The following is a 17,489-nucleotide window of genomic DNA, read 5'->3' as shown; positions in this document are numbered from 1 at the left end:
CCAACGTTGTGCAAAACTGACCCACTCCTTTGTGGGCCCAAAAGGGGGAGACTTAAAAAAAACCCTCAGGAAATGTTGCAGCAAATCAGGGTCCTGATCAGATGTCTCACCCAAGGGTTAGCATCCTAAAAATTCATCTTCCAGCCATTAATGTATCATCTGAATGGGGGTCCGGCCAAGGAGTAATGCCTGGATGTTGCATCAACATTGCTGAATAAATGCACAAATGTTGTTTCATCCCCACCCCATGAAATGACTCAACACAGGGAGTTCACACAACACTTTGGCATACATCTGATTCATAAGGATGTACACATCTGGGCCGCCATATTTATTTAGGAAGAAATGCTGGAGATGTCTTTTCATTTCTTTTTATTTAACTCCATAAATATTTTTCATAAGGCTCAGTGTCTTTACAACACTTTTTTTTAAAACACTGTTTTGATTTTTTTTTTTTTAATACACACAACTCCGACATTTGTTTGACAGAGTCAAACAATCCAATAAAAAGGAAAGAATAGAACTGGCAACTGAGAATTAGCTGGGTTACCCAAATCCTTTGCTTACTTGCTCAGACCGGTACAGCCTCCCCCTGCAGAAAACTTAGTATCCAGCCCCAAATTAAGATTTTCCTTCCCTCCCCTGCTTGCATTCCCTGGCATATGTTCCTCCATTCCAAGTGCAATTATGCTCCAACAAGCTCATTCCTATCTTCTCCAGGAAAAAAATAGCCCGGTGGTGCCATGCAGAACTTACGATAGCTACTAAATATACATGTTCCCTGAAATGTAGCTGCAATGAAAAGGTAAGCGTAAAGAGAACAAAATCAGAACCCAAAAGGATCACAAGTGTACTATCAATAACACTGAAAAGGACAGCTATTGTCCAGCCAAAAACTGAAACAGATTTCAAATATATGCTTTTCTCTTTGTTTTTCCTCTAGTTATTGTCTATTTACAACTGTTAGATGCACCTAGATTGATTCTTGCTTTGTTTTTGTTTTCCTTAAATTTTCAAAGAGGATGGGGAAGCAGAAATCTTGAAAAGAAAATCCTTTGTATCTGCATTCAAGGGGAAACGTTTCGTCAGTCTACAGACAGAGGGTGAAATCCCTGCCTCTGCATATAAAGTGTTGAGATTCTTCCTTTCTGCTAGAGGAGTCCCATGTACAACCAACGTCCTTCTTCGATGGACGCCTCCTGGCATCGCGTGACTCCATGCCAGCTTCCTCTCGGTTTGGCAAAGAAACCTGAAGTCCATGTTCCACCAACATGCCCAGTTCTCTCTCCCCTTTGGCGTCCCCTCCCCAAGTCCAATCAGATGTAGGCCTTCAAGGAAACAAGACGCTTCAGGTTCCCAACAGGTCTCCTGGTCCAGAATACCGGGTCGCGGGGCAGCTGTGCTCCACCCACCGCTGGGGTTTGGATGAAGTTTGCTTCGGTCCTCGTAGCACCTTGGATGGGAAGGAGGTTTGTTCCTGGACGAGTCGGGGAGGGAAGCGGACGCACTTTCTTGCTCAGGAACAAATGCCAGCATCTGTCTTACCTTGCCAAAGAGTCAGTAGAGCCCTTCCCCCTTCATTTTCCTTTACTCCCCCCTCCCCAATTTTAGAAAGCTGCCAGTCCAACAAGTGGTTCTTGTCAGACCACATTAGTCTTGAGTTATGATGTAACTAAGGATGTGACGATGGTGGTTTCCTTGTTTTTCCCCTAGTGTTGAATTTTTAGGAAGCATCTTCTCATAAAAATAATGGATGTTTCACTTTCGCTCTCTGAGGCATAAAACAGCAAATGAACAGGCTTAACTAACACTCTTGATATCTTCCCCTCCCCTCCAATAAATAAATAGGCAAAGGAGTCAGAAAACAAAAATGCTCGTGTGTTCCCGGTTCCCTGGCCCTTCCCTCTCTTCTGCTTCTTTGCACGTGTTCTCTCTCTCTCTTTCTCCATTTATAACAATGGAGGCTGCGCCATTCTTAGAGCCCAGCTTGACAGGTCAACGCATAAAGCAAATGTAATTCATAAAAATGCGGTGGTAGAAAACTCTGTGCAGGTGTGTCTCGTGTGCATTATAAAAACATGATAGAAAACATTTTCACTCCTTTGCCCGTTTATCGTTTTTTATCTCGCTGAGAAATCTGTCTCAATTTTGCTGTTGTGGGCTTCAATACAAAATCAGCAAGAGCCAGGGAATTCCTCCTTTTTAAAGGGGCAACCAGGTTTTCCTGCTGTGCCTGTAGATCCACAAAAGGAGCGGCGATCACTCAGGAATCAAAAGAAACGGGATGGCTTCACTTTCACTTTTCAAGGATTTCTTTTAACAAAGTGCAAATCAGTAAACTCGAGCTCAGCAGGGGAGATACAGCATTGCTTAATGCAACCTCTCGGCATCTTCCTCATCATCCGGTTTCCCCTGTACCAACTTGGAAGCTAAAATGTGCGATGGGATGTCTTCTTTGCTGCCAGCAACCAAGGGCAGAAATCCAAAAGAATATGACGGACATCTCATCATCCACGTTAGCTTACAAAAGGGACATAAAAGGCAAATTCCAGGTCAGCCCATTTCAAAATTTGGACAACCCATTTTGTTGCATACGTAGGCAACTTTCTGTGCTGGGGAGCATACTTAAAAACTAACCAACCACATTTTCAGCGCCCAGGATGCAGACATCAGCAAGGGAGCGAGGCGGCGAAAGGACATAAATTGCTCTTTTATATGTGCTGAGCATCTCATTTCTCTGGAAAACCAGGAGAAATCACACCACAGATTCTACGGGGGGGGGGGGGGCTCTGGGGGGGGTCTCAAAAGAGGAAGTAGGGGGTGGCCTGTGGCTCCTTATCTAATTCAGTGGGTTTAGTAGAGATAGTCTATATATAATATAATCTGGGGGATGCAATGCTATTGCACATATATTTTTTAAAAGAAAAGTACTTTCCGCGGGGCACAAAAATGGGAGTGGGGGCTGCATGCAACCCCTCCCCCAATATATGTTGTATGACCCAAGAGTCCTAGAGTGGGTGGGGCCAAATATTTGGGTCATTTTATCCATTTGGGGCACAGCAGGAGAGTTAAGAGGCAAAACCCTGAGGACTGATGACTCCTTGGCAGTGTTGCCTGTTTGCTGAGCAACGGCGACAACCTGGCCATGAATAATCCCCAAGCTACTATGGCGACCAGGTTCCTGACATTTCTTTCTCCAAGTGATGCTCATGAAATAGCAGCTTTGTTCAGATACGCAGCATTAACCTTCTTCTGTAACGTTTACAACAAACACCTTTACAAGAAGGACGACGTTTTTGATTATGGCCCCCAAACTAAGAGCCCGTTATTACTGGCTAATGCTGTGCTTAGATGTTAAGGTCTCTGGCCTCAGTCTCAGGAGCCATGAAATGGGTCAGGCCAGCGGGGTTCTGAGAATCAGTTTGGCGCTTGTGCTGGGATACGTGGACTTTCCTCAAATCCTTTTGAAACCAGGCGGGAAAGGGCTAGGCATTTGCAATGTGGTCTACCAGGAGTAAAATTAAATGGATCAAATCCCCAAGGAATGTGTAACTGAAACGGGAATAACTTAATTGCCGTTACTGGGGGATGGGGGAGTCCCACAGAATAAAGGGAAGCAAATGCAATTAAAAAGACCGCACCACCCCGGGCCAAAGTCATATTTTCTTGCGTAAGGAAAGTCATATAATCTCTCCTCCCACCCGCACCTGGATATATATAACTGCCTGGGTGCCATCCCTGTTTTGGGGAATCTGCAGAGCAGAAGAGCCCCAGAGCTGGTGTTCCTTGGCCAACTGCATTCAAAGCAACACAAATATTAGTTGCACAGAACAGAGGGAGCATCCGATCAGAACCAAAGGACGTGGGGCGCAACTGCAGCTCATTCCAAACAAGCGAATCGAGCAAACCCTGAACGCTCGTCGCTGGCGAGGCCGTTGTTGCAGCCAAACTCTTGTGTGGATCCCCTCCTTCTCTCCCCGGGTCTCTGACAGGCTCCATCCGCGGCGCTCTGGGGGAATGGCATGTAGGAGAGGGAGGTGTTTAGCACCCCGCCCTGCCTGCACCCAGCTGCTTTTAAAAGAAGGTCTCTATAAATAAAATCCCAAAAGGAAATGTACACCTCGCTGGTCCTGGATGGAACATGTCAGAGGCAGAGCGCGTGGCAAATACGAATCATTCTGGGAGCCCATTTCCATAGCAGAAAACTTCAAAAACAAATGTGAACAACATTTCCAACGATGCCAGAATAAAGAAAGTTACATGATTCGAAGTACTTGGTGCTTCCTAGAATAATGCAGCAGATACTGTTTCCCTAAAACAAGTATAACAAAAAATGTTTTTGGTCCTTCAAAATTTCATCCATATATATATATATATATATATATATATATATATATATATATATATATATAGTTAAGTTTCAACAGTGCTTCTCCAAAAAAGGTCCATCTATAAATATATTTTTAATTTATTTTTTAATTTTTTTAGATTTATTTTTAAAACTCTCCCTCTCACTCTATATATTATTTTTTGAATGGCGTTAACCTGCTGAAGTTTTGCCAGAACGGTGACTGGCTGCGTTTGGGTTCGGTGAACTCATAGACCTGCGGTTGGGCTATGCCATCGGTTACCAAATATTGTCCCTGATTGAGTGGATCCTGGGGCGGTGGGTATGCTGGAGGAACAGATCGGGAGTAGCCGACGCCTGAACGGAAGGTGGAGAAACAGGAGAGGAAGCAGGGATGGGGAAGGAGAAGGAGAAGAAAAAGAGGTCCATCACAACACAAGGATTAAATGGAGGCACAAATCCACCTTTCCCAATTCCCCAAATTTGGTCACAGAGGGATGCAGTAGGATCTGGCATGGGCACTCTCTCACTCTTCCTGTTGGCAGTTCCTTGAAGAAACCAAGTCTTTTTCCTGAATTTGAGTGTGGCTTCTTCAAGGAGCTGCCAACCCACGCGGCAAAGATGTCCCTGCCAGAGTCAAGGCAGCTCTGCCCACTTTTGGACCCAAATATTGCACACTCCTCCCCATATAAATCTTGATGATGACCCACAGCTCCTCCAAAAGTTGCCACTGACTTAACATTTTTAATGTGACAAAGGTGGGGAATTCTTCAAGCAACCAATATGATATAATAGCAATGAAAATATATGCCAACGCCAACTAAACTGAAATTAAATCAAATCTTCTTTTTGTCCTGGCCACACCTACTTCTTGGTTTCTGGTCCCATGCGTTTTTGGGAATGTCACCCCCAGCACACTACTGAAAGCCAACAATGGTGGCTTTTTACTTTGGACCTCAAAAGGTGGCATATTCTCCTCTTCCACATTCAAGAAACAAAATCCAGGGCCCTGTTACACAAGCCAGTGTGGTTCTTAGTGACTCCTGTTGAATTATATCCTTCACAAGCTGCTTTATACCAAAACAGATCATTAGTCCAATAGCAGTGATTGTCTAAGGAACCCTCTGAGGTGCTGAGATTGAACTAACATTGTTTCATGCAAACCATGTGGTCACTGAGCAGTGGTCCTGGCAAGCCTCAATGAAGAACCAGACAGCATGGAAAATAATAAAGGAAGTTAAATAATTCCTAATAAATATGAAAGCAAGCATCCAAGCCAATTACCAATGAAAGCAGACATACCAAATGCAGTTAGGGATAAGAGATAAACCCTATGTACGTGTTGCTCAAAAAGGCTCCCCATGAAACATTTCCTGAATGTGTTCTTCTCCAGCAAAGGAGAGATATTCTTTCATGAATCTAAATTCTTGGAAATCTAAAAAAACGAAGAGTGCCCTGTTGAGACTCCCCAAGGAATGTATTTGGAAAGGTGGACATCAAATTTTCTTTGCTGAAGGTATAAAAAATTGGGGGGTTCACTGACCCATATAACATAACCATGTGATCATTTGATATCTATTTTTGGGATAGTGTGTTAATGTGTATAAACAGATTTATGGGAAAATCTTTAAATGTTAAAGATGATGTTAAAGATTACAATTAATCTTTATATACCAAATTATATAATCATATAATTTTACACCAAATCTTTGGAATTGACTGTTTATCAGGAATTATGGTTGTATTGAACATGGGAGTTGGCTAAAAGAATCATACTGAGAAATTGGGAACATGATTATTTCCAGATGTTAAGGAATGGTTGTTAGAAATGTGTGATCTATCTATTTTAGAAACGGCAGTATTTTCTATGAACCAAAGAATGCAACAGTATGTGTTACTATGGCAGAGATTTTGTGATATTTTACAGTAATATTTTGTACCGTTCACATTAGAGTAGTGTATTCATGAGTCAACCACTGACTACAGTATTAATAAATGTATCTTTTATCTTTAAGTTTGTATTTTTAGTTTGTTTAGGGTTCTCTTTTCTTTTTTTCAAGTTTAAAGATTGTTTTGTTAATTGTGTATGCATTAAATAAATAAATGAAGTATGTTTAAAAAATCCTGTTGAATCAGACTAAAAAAAAAAGAGTTCTTCATTTATGTCCCCAGAGTGACATAAATCTGCCAGACACATTTGGGAAGCAAAATGTCAGTCCATTTCCTGCCACTGCATTGACAGACTTTATGCCTCCATTACAGAGATCTTACATAGCCATTTTGACAAGTTGCTGCTAATCATCTTATTCCCTGGGAATTTTTGTAATCCCCATGAAAGCCACCCAAGATTTTGGCCACTACATCCAATGGTAGCAAATTCCATATATGATCTATGCGCCGAACCCCAGTTGATCTGGTTAATAAATCACTGGGGAACTACAGTGGGGAAGCTCATGATTTACTTGAGGGCCTCCAAGGTACACCTTGTTGGTTATCATGCTGGGGTAGCTGAACCTTTCATCTAATCCAGTGTTTCTCAACCTTAGCAACTTTAAGATGTGTGGACTTCAACTCCCAGAATTCCCCATGGCTGGCTTGGGGAAGCATCTTAAAGTTGCCAAGGTTGAGAAACACTGCTCTAATCTATTCCTGGCATTTGTGTCTTCTTCTTTAGTTTCATTCTATTCATGCCTCCTCGATATTTGAAGCAGGGAGCTAAGTGTTTCTGCCTAATTATCAATTGCTCATCTCCCTCTGAATGCTTTAGAGATAGGTGGTACCGCCTCTCTCGAAATAAGTGGAAAATAGGGCTTCCAGGTTCCTCTCGGTTAGATCATCTCCTGCACTTCTGCTTCACCCCTTAATCTTGCTTTCTTTGTTCTTTCTTGTCTCAAGAACCCGACACCAAAAACCAAATAAACTACAGAAGGTTTCATTCTCCAGAGAGGAGGCAAAAGAAATCTCTGTGAAGAATTCTTTTAAGGGATGTAATAGACCAAGGTTCCTCAACCTTGGCAACTTTAAGACGGATGGACTTCAACTCCCAAAATTCCCCAGCCAGAAAGTTGAAGTCCACCCGTCTTAAAGTTGCCAAGGTTGAGAAACCCTGTAATAGACAATTACTGGGAAAAAATCTCCCAGGAACAAAGGTCTTGCTGGAGGAAAGATTAGGTTCAAATGCTGCTGTATTTTTAGCTTACAGGTTTTTGCAGACAACGTACAAATTAGAATTCTGGACTGAACCGTGTGAAATGGCAGGGGAGTTCTTGGTTTATTTGTAATTTCATTATCACTCAAGCTTTGTGCATGAGTTTCCTACATTCGAGGAAGGAATGCGCTAGTTCCATTCAGTAATAGATAGGTTTAAATAGCTATTTAAAGGGTCTCCATAGCAACTCATAGGCACAATTAAGAAGAACTTGTAGATCCTTAAATGGCCCTCAAGGACTTCAGGGGGCACAACAGTGACATGGTAACCACATTAAGGGAGTGTGGCTGATATTTCAGCCCTCTTCACTGCAGGTCTTGAGGCTGCAGCAGGAATAATGAAATAGGTGTGTTAAGACCAGCAGAGGCTTAGTTTTAATATTTTATTTCTTATTTTAAGAGGGAATGTCAAAAATAAAATAAAAATTGCAATCCTGTAATTCAGCAATTCGCTACTGAATGTTGATGCTAGGCCTCCAAGGCAGCTGCAAGGAAGGCATGGGGAAAGGACAACTGGCACATGGCTTGGGGCTAGAATTTGCTCATTCTTGATTTAAAGATGAAGACATTCACATCACAAGCTTTCTTGGGCTAGAAGCAGAATTAGGAAGCTGCCTCTAGGTTGTAAATGTGGCTGCCCCAATGTTGAGCTGCAATCCTATGAGTTAGGATCAGGGGTCAATGGAAATTCTGGATCTCCCTCCCTTTTGGTAAGGACAGATATAGATCCACTCACAGAAGTCTTCCTTGGATGGGAGAGCACTACCACACTGTCCTCACCAGAGGCAAAACAAAAGGACCAAGGGAAGACATGTCTGTTGAGAAACACGGGTTCGTTCTCCAGGTACGCTCCAGGAACAGGATGACGAACATCCTACTCATTGGAGGCAGAGAAAGAAAGTTCTAAAAGGGAGGTATGGGGGAATGGAAGAAGGGTGGGATCCTCTCTCCTGGTTGCTATGAATATGGTGTAAGTAGTGGCAGTTTTTATAGCATGGATGGCAGGCTCTAATGAACTGCAAAATGCTATAACACTGGAGTCCTTGGGGTTCTCTGAGCTTGGTTGTTTTCTTACAAACGTTTCATTACCTGGCTAGGTAACATCTTCAGAAGATGTTACATAGCCAGGTAACGAAATGTTTGCAAGAAAACAACCAAGCTCAGAGAACCCCAAGGACTCCACAGTTCAACCCTGAGCTACACATATTCGTTTTCATTGGTGCTATAACATTCTCTGTAATTTAGAAAGTGTTGAAGTGGCCTGGTTCTGCTAATTTTGAAGAACAACCACCCCTCCCCATAGATATCAGCAGTGAATCAAACACTGAGGTCCACTGGGCTTGCCATAAACTTACTTAGTATCTTCCAGTTTTGACCAGGCAAAAAAGATAGTCCTTCAAAGGTTGAGTAATACTGAATACCAACCCGAAGTTAGTACCTTTTCCCGAAATAGGAGAACCTTGATAGCAAAAAGCATTTGGCAATCTGCAAGCTATCTATGTATGTTAACCTTCCCCAGGCTGAGAAAGGATGTTTTAGGGCCAGGCACAGGACAAATTCACCAAAAACTCTGTCACAGAATTTGTCTGCCCATGTAATGCCAAAGAACTGGAAACATGCATTTCACTGCAATTTTTATGGGGACCTGCACAAAGATTACACACATCCTGTTGTGAAGTGTCCCAAGATGGATATAATAGTATAGTCATCTTCTTCTTTCAGACTCCAAGCATGCTACCACCAATAGTTACCAAATTTTTGTGGCAGCAGTGAAACACAGCAACAATTAGTGCAAACATGATGAATTTGCCTGCCTGGACTACTGTTATTGATTTATTAATTTTATCTTTCTGGCTTTATTTTCTTCGATATGGTGATCTTTGATCATCATGATACATTTGAATTGTGTTGAATCATTTGCATATTAGTGTCTTCAATAATAATCATTTTAAAAAATCCACCATTTGACTTCACCCCATTGGATTCACCCAAGTTGAAAAAAAAATGGCTTCTCTGATAGGCAATTCCCAGTCCTGCAAAAACAGCTAAGGCAAGGAAGGAATGAGAAGATGGTGGTGATGGAAATCAATTAATGTAAATTCAGAGAAGCCTAGTTCAGTAAGAGGCCACCATCTTCCAAGGGGTCCACAGAGATACTGAGATAACCAGAGAGCAATTGCTAAGTTAAGCAAAATAAATGCAATTTAAGCACTCACTATTTCTCTGGATGAAGGTGTAAAGCAGCCTTACCTATCTGATGCTCTTAAGAAGTGTGGGACTCTATCTCCCATCTGTCTCAGCTAGCCTATCATTTGCAACATTTACCAACGATCAAGGGGATCGTTGTCCATTATGTCTGGAGAGCAGCGTGTTGTAGGAAACTGGTTTGAAGTCAACTGGCAATCTGCATTGTGTGTTGGGCCATTTGAATTTCGTTAGGCAAAATCTAGGTTTGCTCACAATCCACTCTGAACCACTTTCTGAATGCGAACCTTCTTCTGACATGAGACTCTTTTGGGCCTTCTCTGTAGATGGAACTATTCCGTAGAAGGCTACAGATCAGAAAAGGACACGTTTGGGCATTTGAACTCACATATAAGATGGTTTTGTGGGTTCAGGTGACATACGTGCATCCTTTTTTCCTCTGGGTTTGGAAGGAATGGCTGAATTTTTTCTTTAAAAAAACCCAGTTAACCTATTTTTTAAATCTTACTCTGCTGCAGGAATGTATTTGCTTGAGGGCCATGTACTGTTTTGGTGGTATGTTGATGCTTGAGATCCAAAACTGGAAGTTTTCAAGGGGTTTAAGAGGTAAAATGGGCACCTTAAGGCCTTAAGGTGCCCACTTTGCTCTTCAACCTCCACTCCCCAAATAAAAAAAAGTCTGAACATGTTGGGACCTTAATTGCGGGCCTGATGCCATGTGCACCCCTTCTCCAGAGCTCCATGTGTTTCAAAGCAGCAGGAAACCACATCACTACCTTTTGATTACTCAGCCAAGAGTAGCCAAGCCATGGCACAATTAGAGGGTCTCTGTTGACCAGATCAGAAAGAACTGAGTCCCAGATTTGCTAGCCCAACTAGCTAGACAGACAAACACTGAGACAGACAGATAATTAGAGAGTGTGTGACTGATGGAAGCCTTGCCAGATCTTAAAGCTGGCCTGTAATTTAATGCAGGTAGCTTTATTTGCCTGTCAAAGATTGCAGGTTCTTCCATTAAAAGGGATCAGGTGGCTGTTTGATCTCTTGTTGGGACTTGGGGGAGCCACAATAATGCCTGATTCTCACAAATGTCGAGTGTGACTGTCCAATCATCTGCTCTGCTATAAGGCAGCTTCTGACATCTTCATCTGTCCTGCAGAAGATGAGCAACTCTTGTTCGGCATCTCTTCCTTTGTGTTTCTTCCAGTATAATCATTTCAAGGATTGGACAATTCAGTTTATTTATTTACTTCTGGATTTATATCCTGCCTTTTGGACAGGAGGTCAGGGTGACATGCACAGCACTCACTCCTCCCATTTCTCCCCAGAATATCAGCTCTAGGAAGTAGACTGGGCTGAGAGAGAGTTTCCATGGCTGAGGGGGGACTAGAATCTAGATCTTCCCACCCCTAGTCCAGCACGTCTACCACTACACCACACTGGCTCTTGGGCTGAGAGAAGGGGACTGGCCCAAAGTCACCCAGAGTATTTCCATGGCTTGGGGACTAGAACCTGGGTCTCCTCACTCTTAGTCCAAATTCCTCACCACAACACCACTGAGTATAAGTGCTTTCCTATACATTTATGCACACTGTAACAATTGTCTATGATAAAAATATAGATCGAGGGCAGCCTTCTCCAACCTGGCCTTCTCCAGATGCAATGGCCCTACAACTCCTAGAACCCCGCCCAAACAACAAGGGAACTGAAGTCTTAACCATACATTTGGAAGGCACCAAACAGGGCTAAGCTGTGACTCAGTAGCCCCTGCGGGCCCCACCTGCCCGCAGTTCTTGCCCACTGGCCTGCTTGTCTAAAACTCTGGTCATGTGAGGTCCTCTCTTAACGACCCACAGTCTCTGGGTTATGACAGCAACTGGGACTGCTGGGACTGCTGTCACTAAGCAACATGGTCACGTGCCATTGCGCTTTATGACCACATCACTTAGCGACGGAAATTCTGGACCCAATCGCCATTGTAACCTGTAAGCACTAAAACATACACAGATGAAAGGAAAGGACAGGAGAAGGGAGATGGCATTCAGGGGGAGGAAAAACAGGAGGGCAGAAATGGAGACCTCGGCCAGCTGCTTTCCACTCACTGCACACAGCGCACGGAGGTAGTTACCTTTCTGCTTACTGACTTTTCTTACGGTCATGGCTGCTTGTCGTTTCTGATTCTCAGAAATTTCAAAGCCTGGGGATGGAAGAGGGGGGAAGAGTGAACACTCTGGGGTTGCAGAAATCTAGCCCCCTTCTCAAAGTGGACTTCTTGGACCTTAGGCAAAGGCTTGAAGAGATGGATTAGAGTAATCCAGCATGCATGATTCTGCCCTCATTCTTCCTCTGCTTGTTCTACCCCCCCTTTCTTTTTTCTTTCTTCTTTTCATTTCACATACTAGTTTTTTGTTTTCATTTTCCCATGCATTTTGTACACATGTAGTTTTATATGCACTCGGCTGCTATACGCTGATCTATATACATATTTGTAGACAGCCACACTGTTTGCAAGTAACCTTTCTAATATAAACCTTTTGTTACACAGTTTGGATGCGTGTTTTTTTTCCTTCTAGCGTACTGCTTTTTGATATCTATACTTCCTAGGCATGCTTTTGATTTTTTTTGAATTTTTGAATTCAATTTTGCCATTAGTACCTGAATGCAAGACCCCCACCCTCTACTCCTACAATCATTCCACCAATTCTCTCTTCTCCATAATTTATCGAGCCCATTCTCCTTCATCCAGTGACACAAGAATTGGCAGATATGGGGCTATCACATACTGCTGCACTCCAGTTCATGTATTGGTTTGGGAATCACAAAGTGGGTAAGTTTTTATTAAAATGCAAATGAAAGGAGTTTTTCTTCTGTCCTTTCAATCCTGTCCATTTGATGTGTACACACCCCTTTAAGAGAAGATCAGCTCCACTTCCTGAAGTAAAGGGCTTGCTAATCCCATGACCGCTGCTTCCAAACTTTGGGCCTTTTAGATGGGTTGGGGCTAAATTCTTAAGACATCAGAGTGGCATGATGGCTGGGAATTTTGGGAGCCCTAACGTATCTTGGAGGCTCTGCGCTGGGAAAGGTGGAAAGAGACCATGCCTTCCTACTCATTGAAAGGCATCAAGCAAAAGATTGATACTTTCGTCAAGCCCCCTTGCTCCATTCTGTCCTATAGTTCAGTCATGTTGCTCTCTGAAGGCAGCACAAGCTTTTCCTTCAACTGGAGTCCATGTTTTTCTATGTGAAGAGAGACAGATTCAGGAACTCGGGTAGGCTTGGCTTTTCTACAATGCAAGGAAAAACACATGGTTGCAATTCCCCATTCCAAGTAATAAGAAAGGGATAGTGCAACCCGTTGATTCTTCTTTCAGGGGATTCCAGAAGGGTTTGAAAGCCAATAGTGCAGCAAGAGGCCAACATTCAATATCTGGCCAGAAGGGAAGAAGGGCTCCTGACCTCTAGACCCCTCTGCTTAGAACCTTGTGTCTTACCTATCTTCTCATCTTCTTGTACCATCTTTCGCTCCTCCCGGAAAGCTCTGAGCCACCGCAATTTCTCTTCCAGCTTCTTAGCAAAAAATAAGTGCATTTCCTCAGTCTCCTTATTATGTAGTTTGAAAGCATTCTTCATGCTCACATTGAAGTCATCATCCCTTCCATCTTCAATATCCAAAACCTCATAGCGGTCCATATCAATCCGTCCTTTGTAGTACAAGATGTCTCTTCTTATCAGATCCTGCATGAAAATAAACATTATAAAAACAGCCATTCAAAATTGTGTCATGTTTAAAATTCTGATTTCATCACCTTAGGAAAAGTTCATACAATCATTGGAATACAAAAACTTAAAATTGAAAAATTAAAATTGCTAGGATTTCAACTCTTCTTGAGCATCGTTGAAGCTTCTCAACTTTTCTGCTCCAGTCTTGGGAAAGAGATGTAACTCTGGCAGTACCTAAGAACTGTTGCAGATTAATACTGGCTTAGTAGTTTCTCTCTGAAATTCAGCAAGAAGTTCAGAAATCCATTTGCCAGGGATGAGTTTCCCCCTAATGATTAGCAAGCAGATTACCCGGCACCACACAGGCCCAGACAGTATTTCCATTGCAGTTTCAAGCAGTATGAAAATAGGACACTTTTGCAAGCACAAGAAGATGGTTCCATTTTTTTTTTACCTACCTACTCCATAGGTAGATAAGAATAGAAATATATCAAACAAATGAGAGAAGAAGCTCCCATTATCTCAGGCTTTCTGTGTATACTGGATGATGTGGGCAAAGAGAATGATGGAGACCACCAGTCATGGACAGCTAATACATTAGCAGGCCAAGTCTTATTTCAACTTTCCTTAGTCTTAGCTAACACACATTTCTTCTATTCTCATTTTATTTTTCCCCTAAGAATTCTTCCTCTGCTTGGCATTCTTGAGTACCACTTCTACATACCTGCATCGCCAGGTTGCACAGGCTCGTGAGCTGATGTCCGATGCCTTACTCAACCTGGGACTCTCCCCATGTGCTGGACTACCATTGCCATCAAACCCATTTGGCAAGGGCGAATCAGAAAAGGCTGCTCTACCAGGATGCACAGAAATGACAACTTCCTCTGATTTAATGAGCTGAGAGGGAGACTTGCACTTCAGACTAACATTCTGGAGCCCTGTGAGGAAGAAGCATGCAAGGCTAGTCCCTGTGCAAGTGGTGCTTTCTCCTCATTGCCACATTTGGGAAGTAGAAGGAACGTAATGAGCAAAGAGATCTGATATAGGGAGGACAAGCGCCCCAAGGCTTTTTAAAAAAATTATTTCATCTTAGCACACTAACAATGACAAAATACCCCAATCATCTCTTGAGGATTCTCAGAGAAAATCCAGAAATAAAGTACATGCCTAGGATCTGGCATTTGCTTATCCACTTTGGCTCTTCCTTTCTGGCAACTGAAGGTCGCCTTCCTCAATCTGGTGAGCTCCAGATGTGTGGGCTCCCATTATGATAAGAACTGTAGGTCAACTATGGGGGAAGGGTTTAAACTTTAATCCTGCTTTAAACTTTTTATCAAAAGACAGGGATGATGAGAAGCCAAATCCAACATATTTGAAAGGCATCAAGTTGGAAGGGGCTTTGGGTTCAATCTCCAAGCAGCTTCAGGACATACAGCAGTATGCCCAGAGTCCCTATCCGTGATACCTCCAATTCCAGGATAAGATGCAGCTGTTTATGGTCCTGGGAACAGCTGCTACATTGACATTCACACCTGCTCTGGGGCAATCTTTTGGAAATCTTCAAAGTGCTGGACAGTAAGATGAGTAAGCGGGGCCAGTATTTTAAAAAATATATTCTATTTAAGAGCAGCTAAATAACCCTAGTGTAACGTCGCACCTACTCTTGTTCTGAGACTGCCTGAATCATCAACCTAGCTGGTTATTCATTCCAGCTGGACAAATATGGAGCTCTGTAAATTTTCAGAACGTTCCTACAGAAGAGTAGAATGCAGGTGTTTGAGGACAGCCTACCAACATACAAGTTATGTGTCCAAGTTTTAATTTTATTTTCCAAACATAAGAAACCTTCACCATTTCCCCCACACTAATTTCTGAATAGCTTCGGGGACACCACCAAAAGGTTGCACAGCATAAATCATTTCTATGACCCAGTCCTGAAGAAATAGCATGAACCCTGATTTTATACAAGACCCAGCTTTATAAGGAGAAGTGCATTATCACCCTTTGAAATTCAGATAGCCAGTTTAATGAGAACTGAACCAAAGCTGTGTTTTACAAGAGGAGTCATAAAGACATAAATAACTCTTTGGCCTCCTGGTGCTGATTTCAGAATTCCTCAAGCAGGAAGGAGCTGAAGTTTCTTGTCCTATTTTTGTCATGTTTTGAAAAAAAAAAGGGCACTGTTAAGAGAAGTGTCACACTGAAATCTTAAATGTTTGCAGTAGAAATTAGAAATAAAAACAGAGCAAACATCAACACAATTTAATAGTGAGCTGTATAGCAGAGACCTCAGCCAAGGCTAATTTTATATAAGTTTACTTAAATGGAGAGACTCATTTGGAACAGCTGGTGCTAGACCAAGGGACTTCTTTTTAAAAAGAATCTTCTATGGTAAAGTTATCTGAGCAGCTGACATAGGGATACAGCAGATGGTCCCCTGATCTAGGTGGCTGAACATGTAGTTGACTGACTTAATCAAGTCTTCAAGGAGTGAGTCAGGATTGGGGGGGGGGGGGATTATGACCAAGGAGAGGAGAAAATGAACCGAAGCAAGGCTTTGTGGAGTTTTAAAAATGTAATGGTACTGGAGACCGAAGGACAGGGATGAGGAACGTCCAGACCTCCTGCTTCTGCTGAACTGTCATTCCCAACATCAGTCACTATTGGCCATGCTGGGTGGAGCTTCTGGGGAGGCCTATGACTTCCCCATCCTTGGGAAGGCAACAGGAACCTAGGCAAGGGATTTGGAGAGAAGTCCAGTGGGGCAGGGATTGTAGCTAATGACCTCTCTACATCTAGAGCAGTGGCTTTCAAACTTGGCAACTTTAAGATGTGTGGACTTCGAGAGGGTAAAATAGGAATGCATTTATAACCTCTGTCAAAAATATTGGAAGCCGCGTCTTTATCATCTTTTATTTTTTTTCCCCTTTCTTCTCCTTTTTTATTTATCTATCAACTTTATATAGCCGCCCATCTCACAACAAGTGGGAGGCATACAACAAAGCTAAAACAGGTAGTTAATAAATACTAAACAATATAATAATAATTATTAAAAACATTAAAAAAACTCCCAAAAATACTAAAAAAGAAGGGATGTTAGGCAAAGAGATCTTAATAGTAATGTAGCCACCTTAATAATTCACCAGTCCCCTGGAGTCTCCAGGCTTGATGGCACCACCAGGTTTTGAGGGACTTTTGGAAATTCAAAAGGGATGAAACCAGCGTCACTTGGGGAAGGATCTTCCATAGAGCAGGCACCAGAGCAGCGAAGGGCCCGCCAAATGTAGCTCCTTAGCCGATGGGACCTGCAGCATGCTGTCTCTGCTGGATTTGGTGAGATGGGCAGATGTAATCAGGGAGAGGCGGTCCCTCAGATAATCCGGTCCCATGCCATGTAGGCCTTTAAAGGTCGAGACCAGCCCCTTAAATTGGACCTGGAAACAAACTAGTAACCGGTGCAGCTTGTGGAGCAGAGGTATAACGTGTTCTACTAGGAACACACATAACTGCCCGCTCCACTGCATTTTGCACCAGTTGAAGCTTCTGGATAATCTTCAAGGGCAGCCCCACGTAGAGCGCATTTCAGCAGTCCAATCAGGAGGTGACCAGGACATGAGTGACCATGAGGAGAGCCCCTCAATCTAGGAATGGGCCCAACTGGCGCACAACATGAAGTTGTGCAAAGACCCTCCTAGCCATGAGTGCCACCTGCTCTTGGAGGAGTTGTGAGTCTAGGGGGACCCCCAGATTGTGCATGGGGTCTGTCTGAGGCAGTGCGACCCCATCCAGCACCAAAGATGGCATAGTCCTAGAACCAGCGGGCTCCAAAACCCAGAGCCACTCAGTCTTGCCAAGGTTCAGTTGAAGCCTGTTGTTCCCCATCCAGACCCTCCCAGCCTCCAGGCTCTGGGATAAGACTTTCATAGCATCGCTTCATTCACCACGGGCAGAAATGTATAATTGGGTATCATTAGCGTACTGATGATACCTCACCCCATGCCAATAG

At 43.0% G+C, this 17,489-nt stretch overlaps 1 protein-coding gene across 6 annotated transcripts in view; it reads right to left on the bottom strand.

The window, feature by feature from the left end:
- Positions 1-355: 355 nt before the first annotated feature.
- Positions 356-17,489, bottom strand: part of ARHGEF9 (Cdc42 guanine nucleotide exchange factor 9) — a 242,733-nt gene continuing 225,599 nt past the window's right edge. For 5 of the 6 annotated variants that reach the window (XM_007421913.3, XM_088129201.1, XM_088129199.1 and 2 more), the window contains 3 exons: positions 13,255-13,498; positions 11,889-11,957; positions 356-4,705 (listed from right to left, as the gene is read on the bottom strand). In XM_007421913.3, coding sequence (XP_007421975.1) covers positions 4,524-4,705; positions 11,889-11,957; positions 13,255-13,498 — 495 coding nt within the window. In that variant the 3' untranslated portion in view covers positions 356-4,523. The remainder of the gene's footprint in view (positions 4,706-11,888; positions 11,958-13,254; positions 13,499-17,489) is intronic. The other variant, XM_088129200.1, reaches the window with a different exon arrangement.

This window comes from Python bivittatus, unplaced genomic scaffold (assembly GCF_059951505.1).
Source record: "Python bivittatus isolate LINGU-HERP-01145 unplaced genomic scaffold, Pbiv_v1 ctg000790_np1212, whole genome shotgun sequence".
Taxonomy (NCBI): domain Eukaryota; kingdom Metazoa; phylum Chordata; class Lepidosauria; order Squamata; family Pythonidae; genus Python; species Python bivittatus.
Note: the sequence above shows the minus strand (reverse complement) of the source record. Positions and strands in the feature narration are given on the sequence as shown.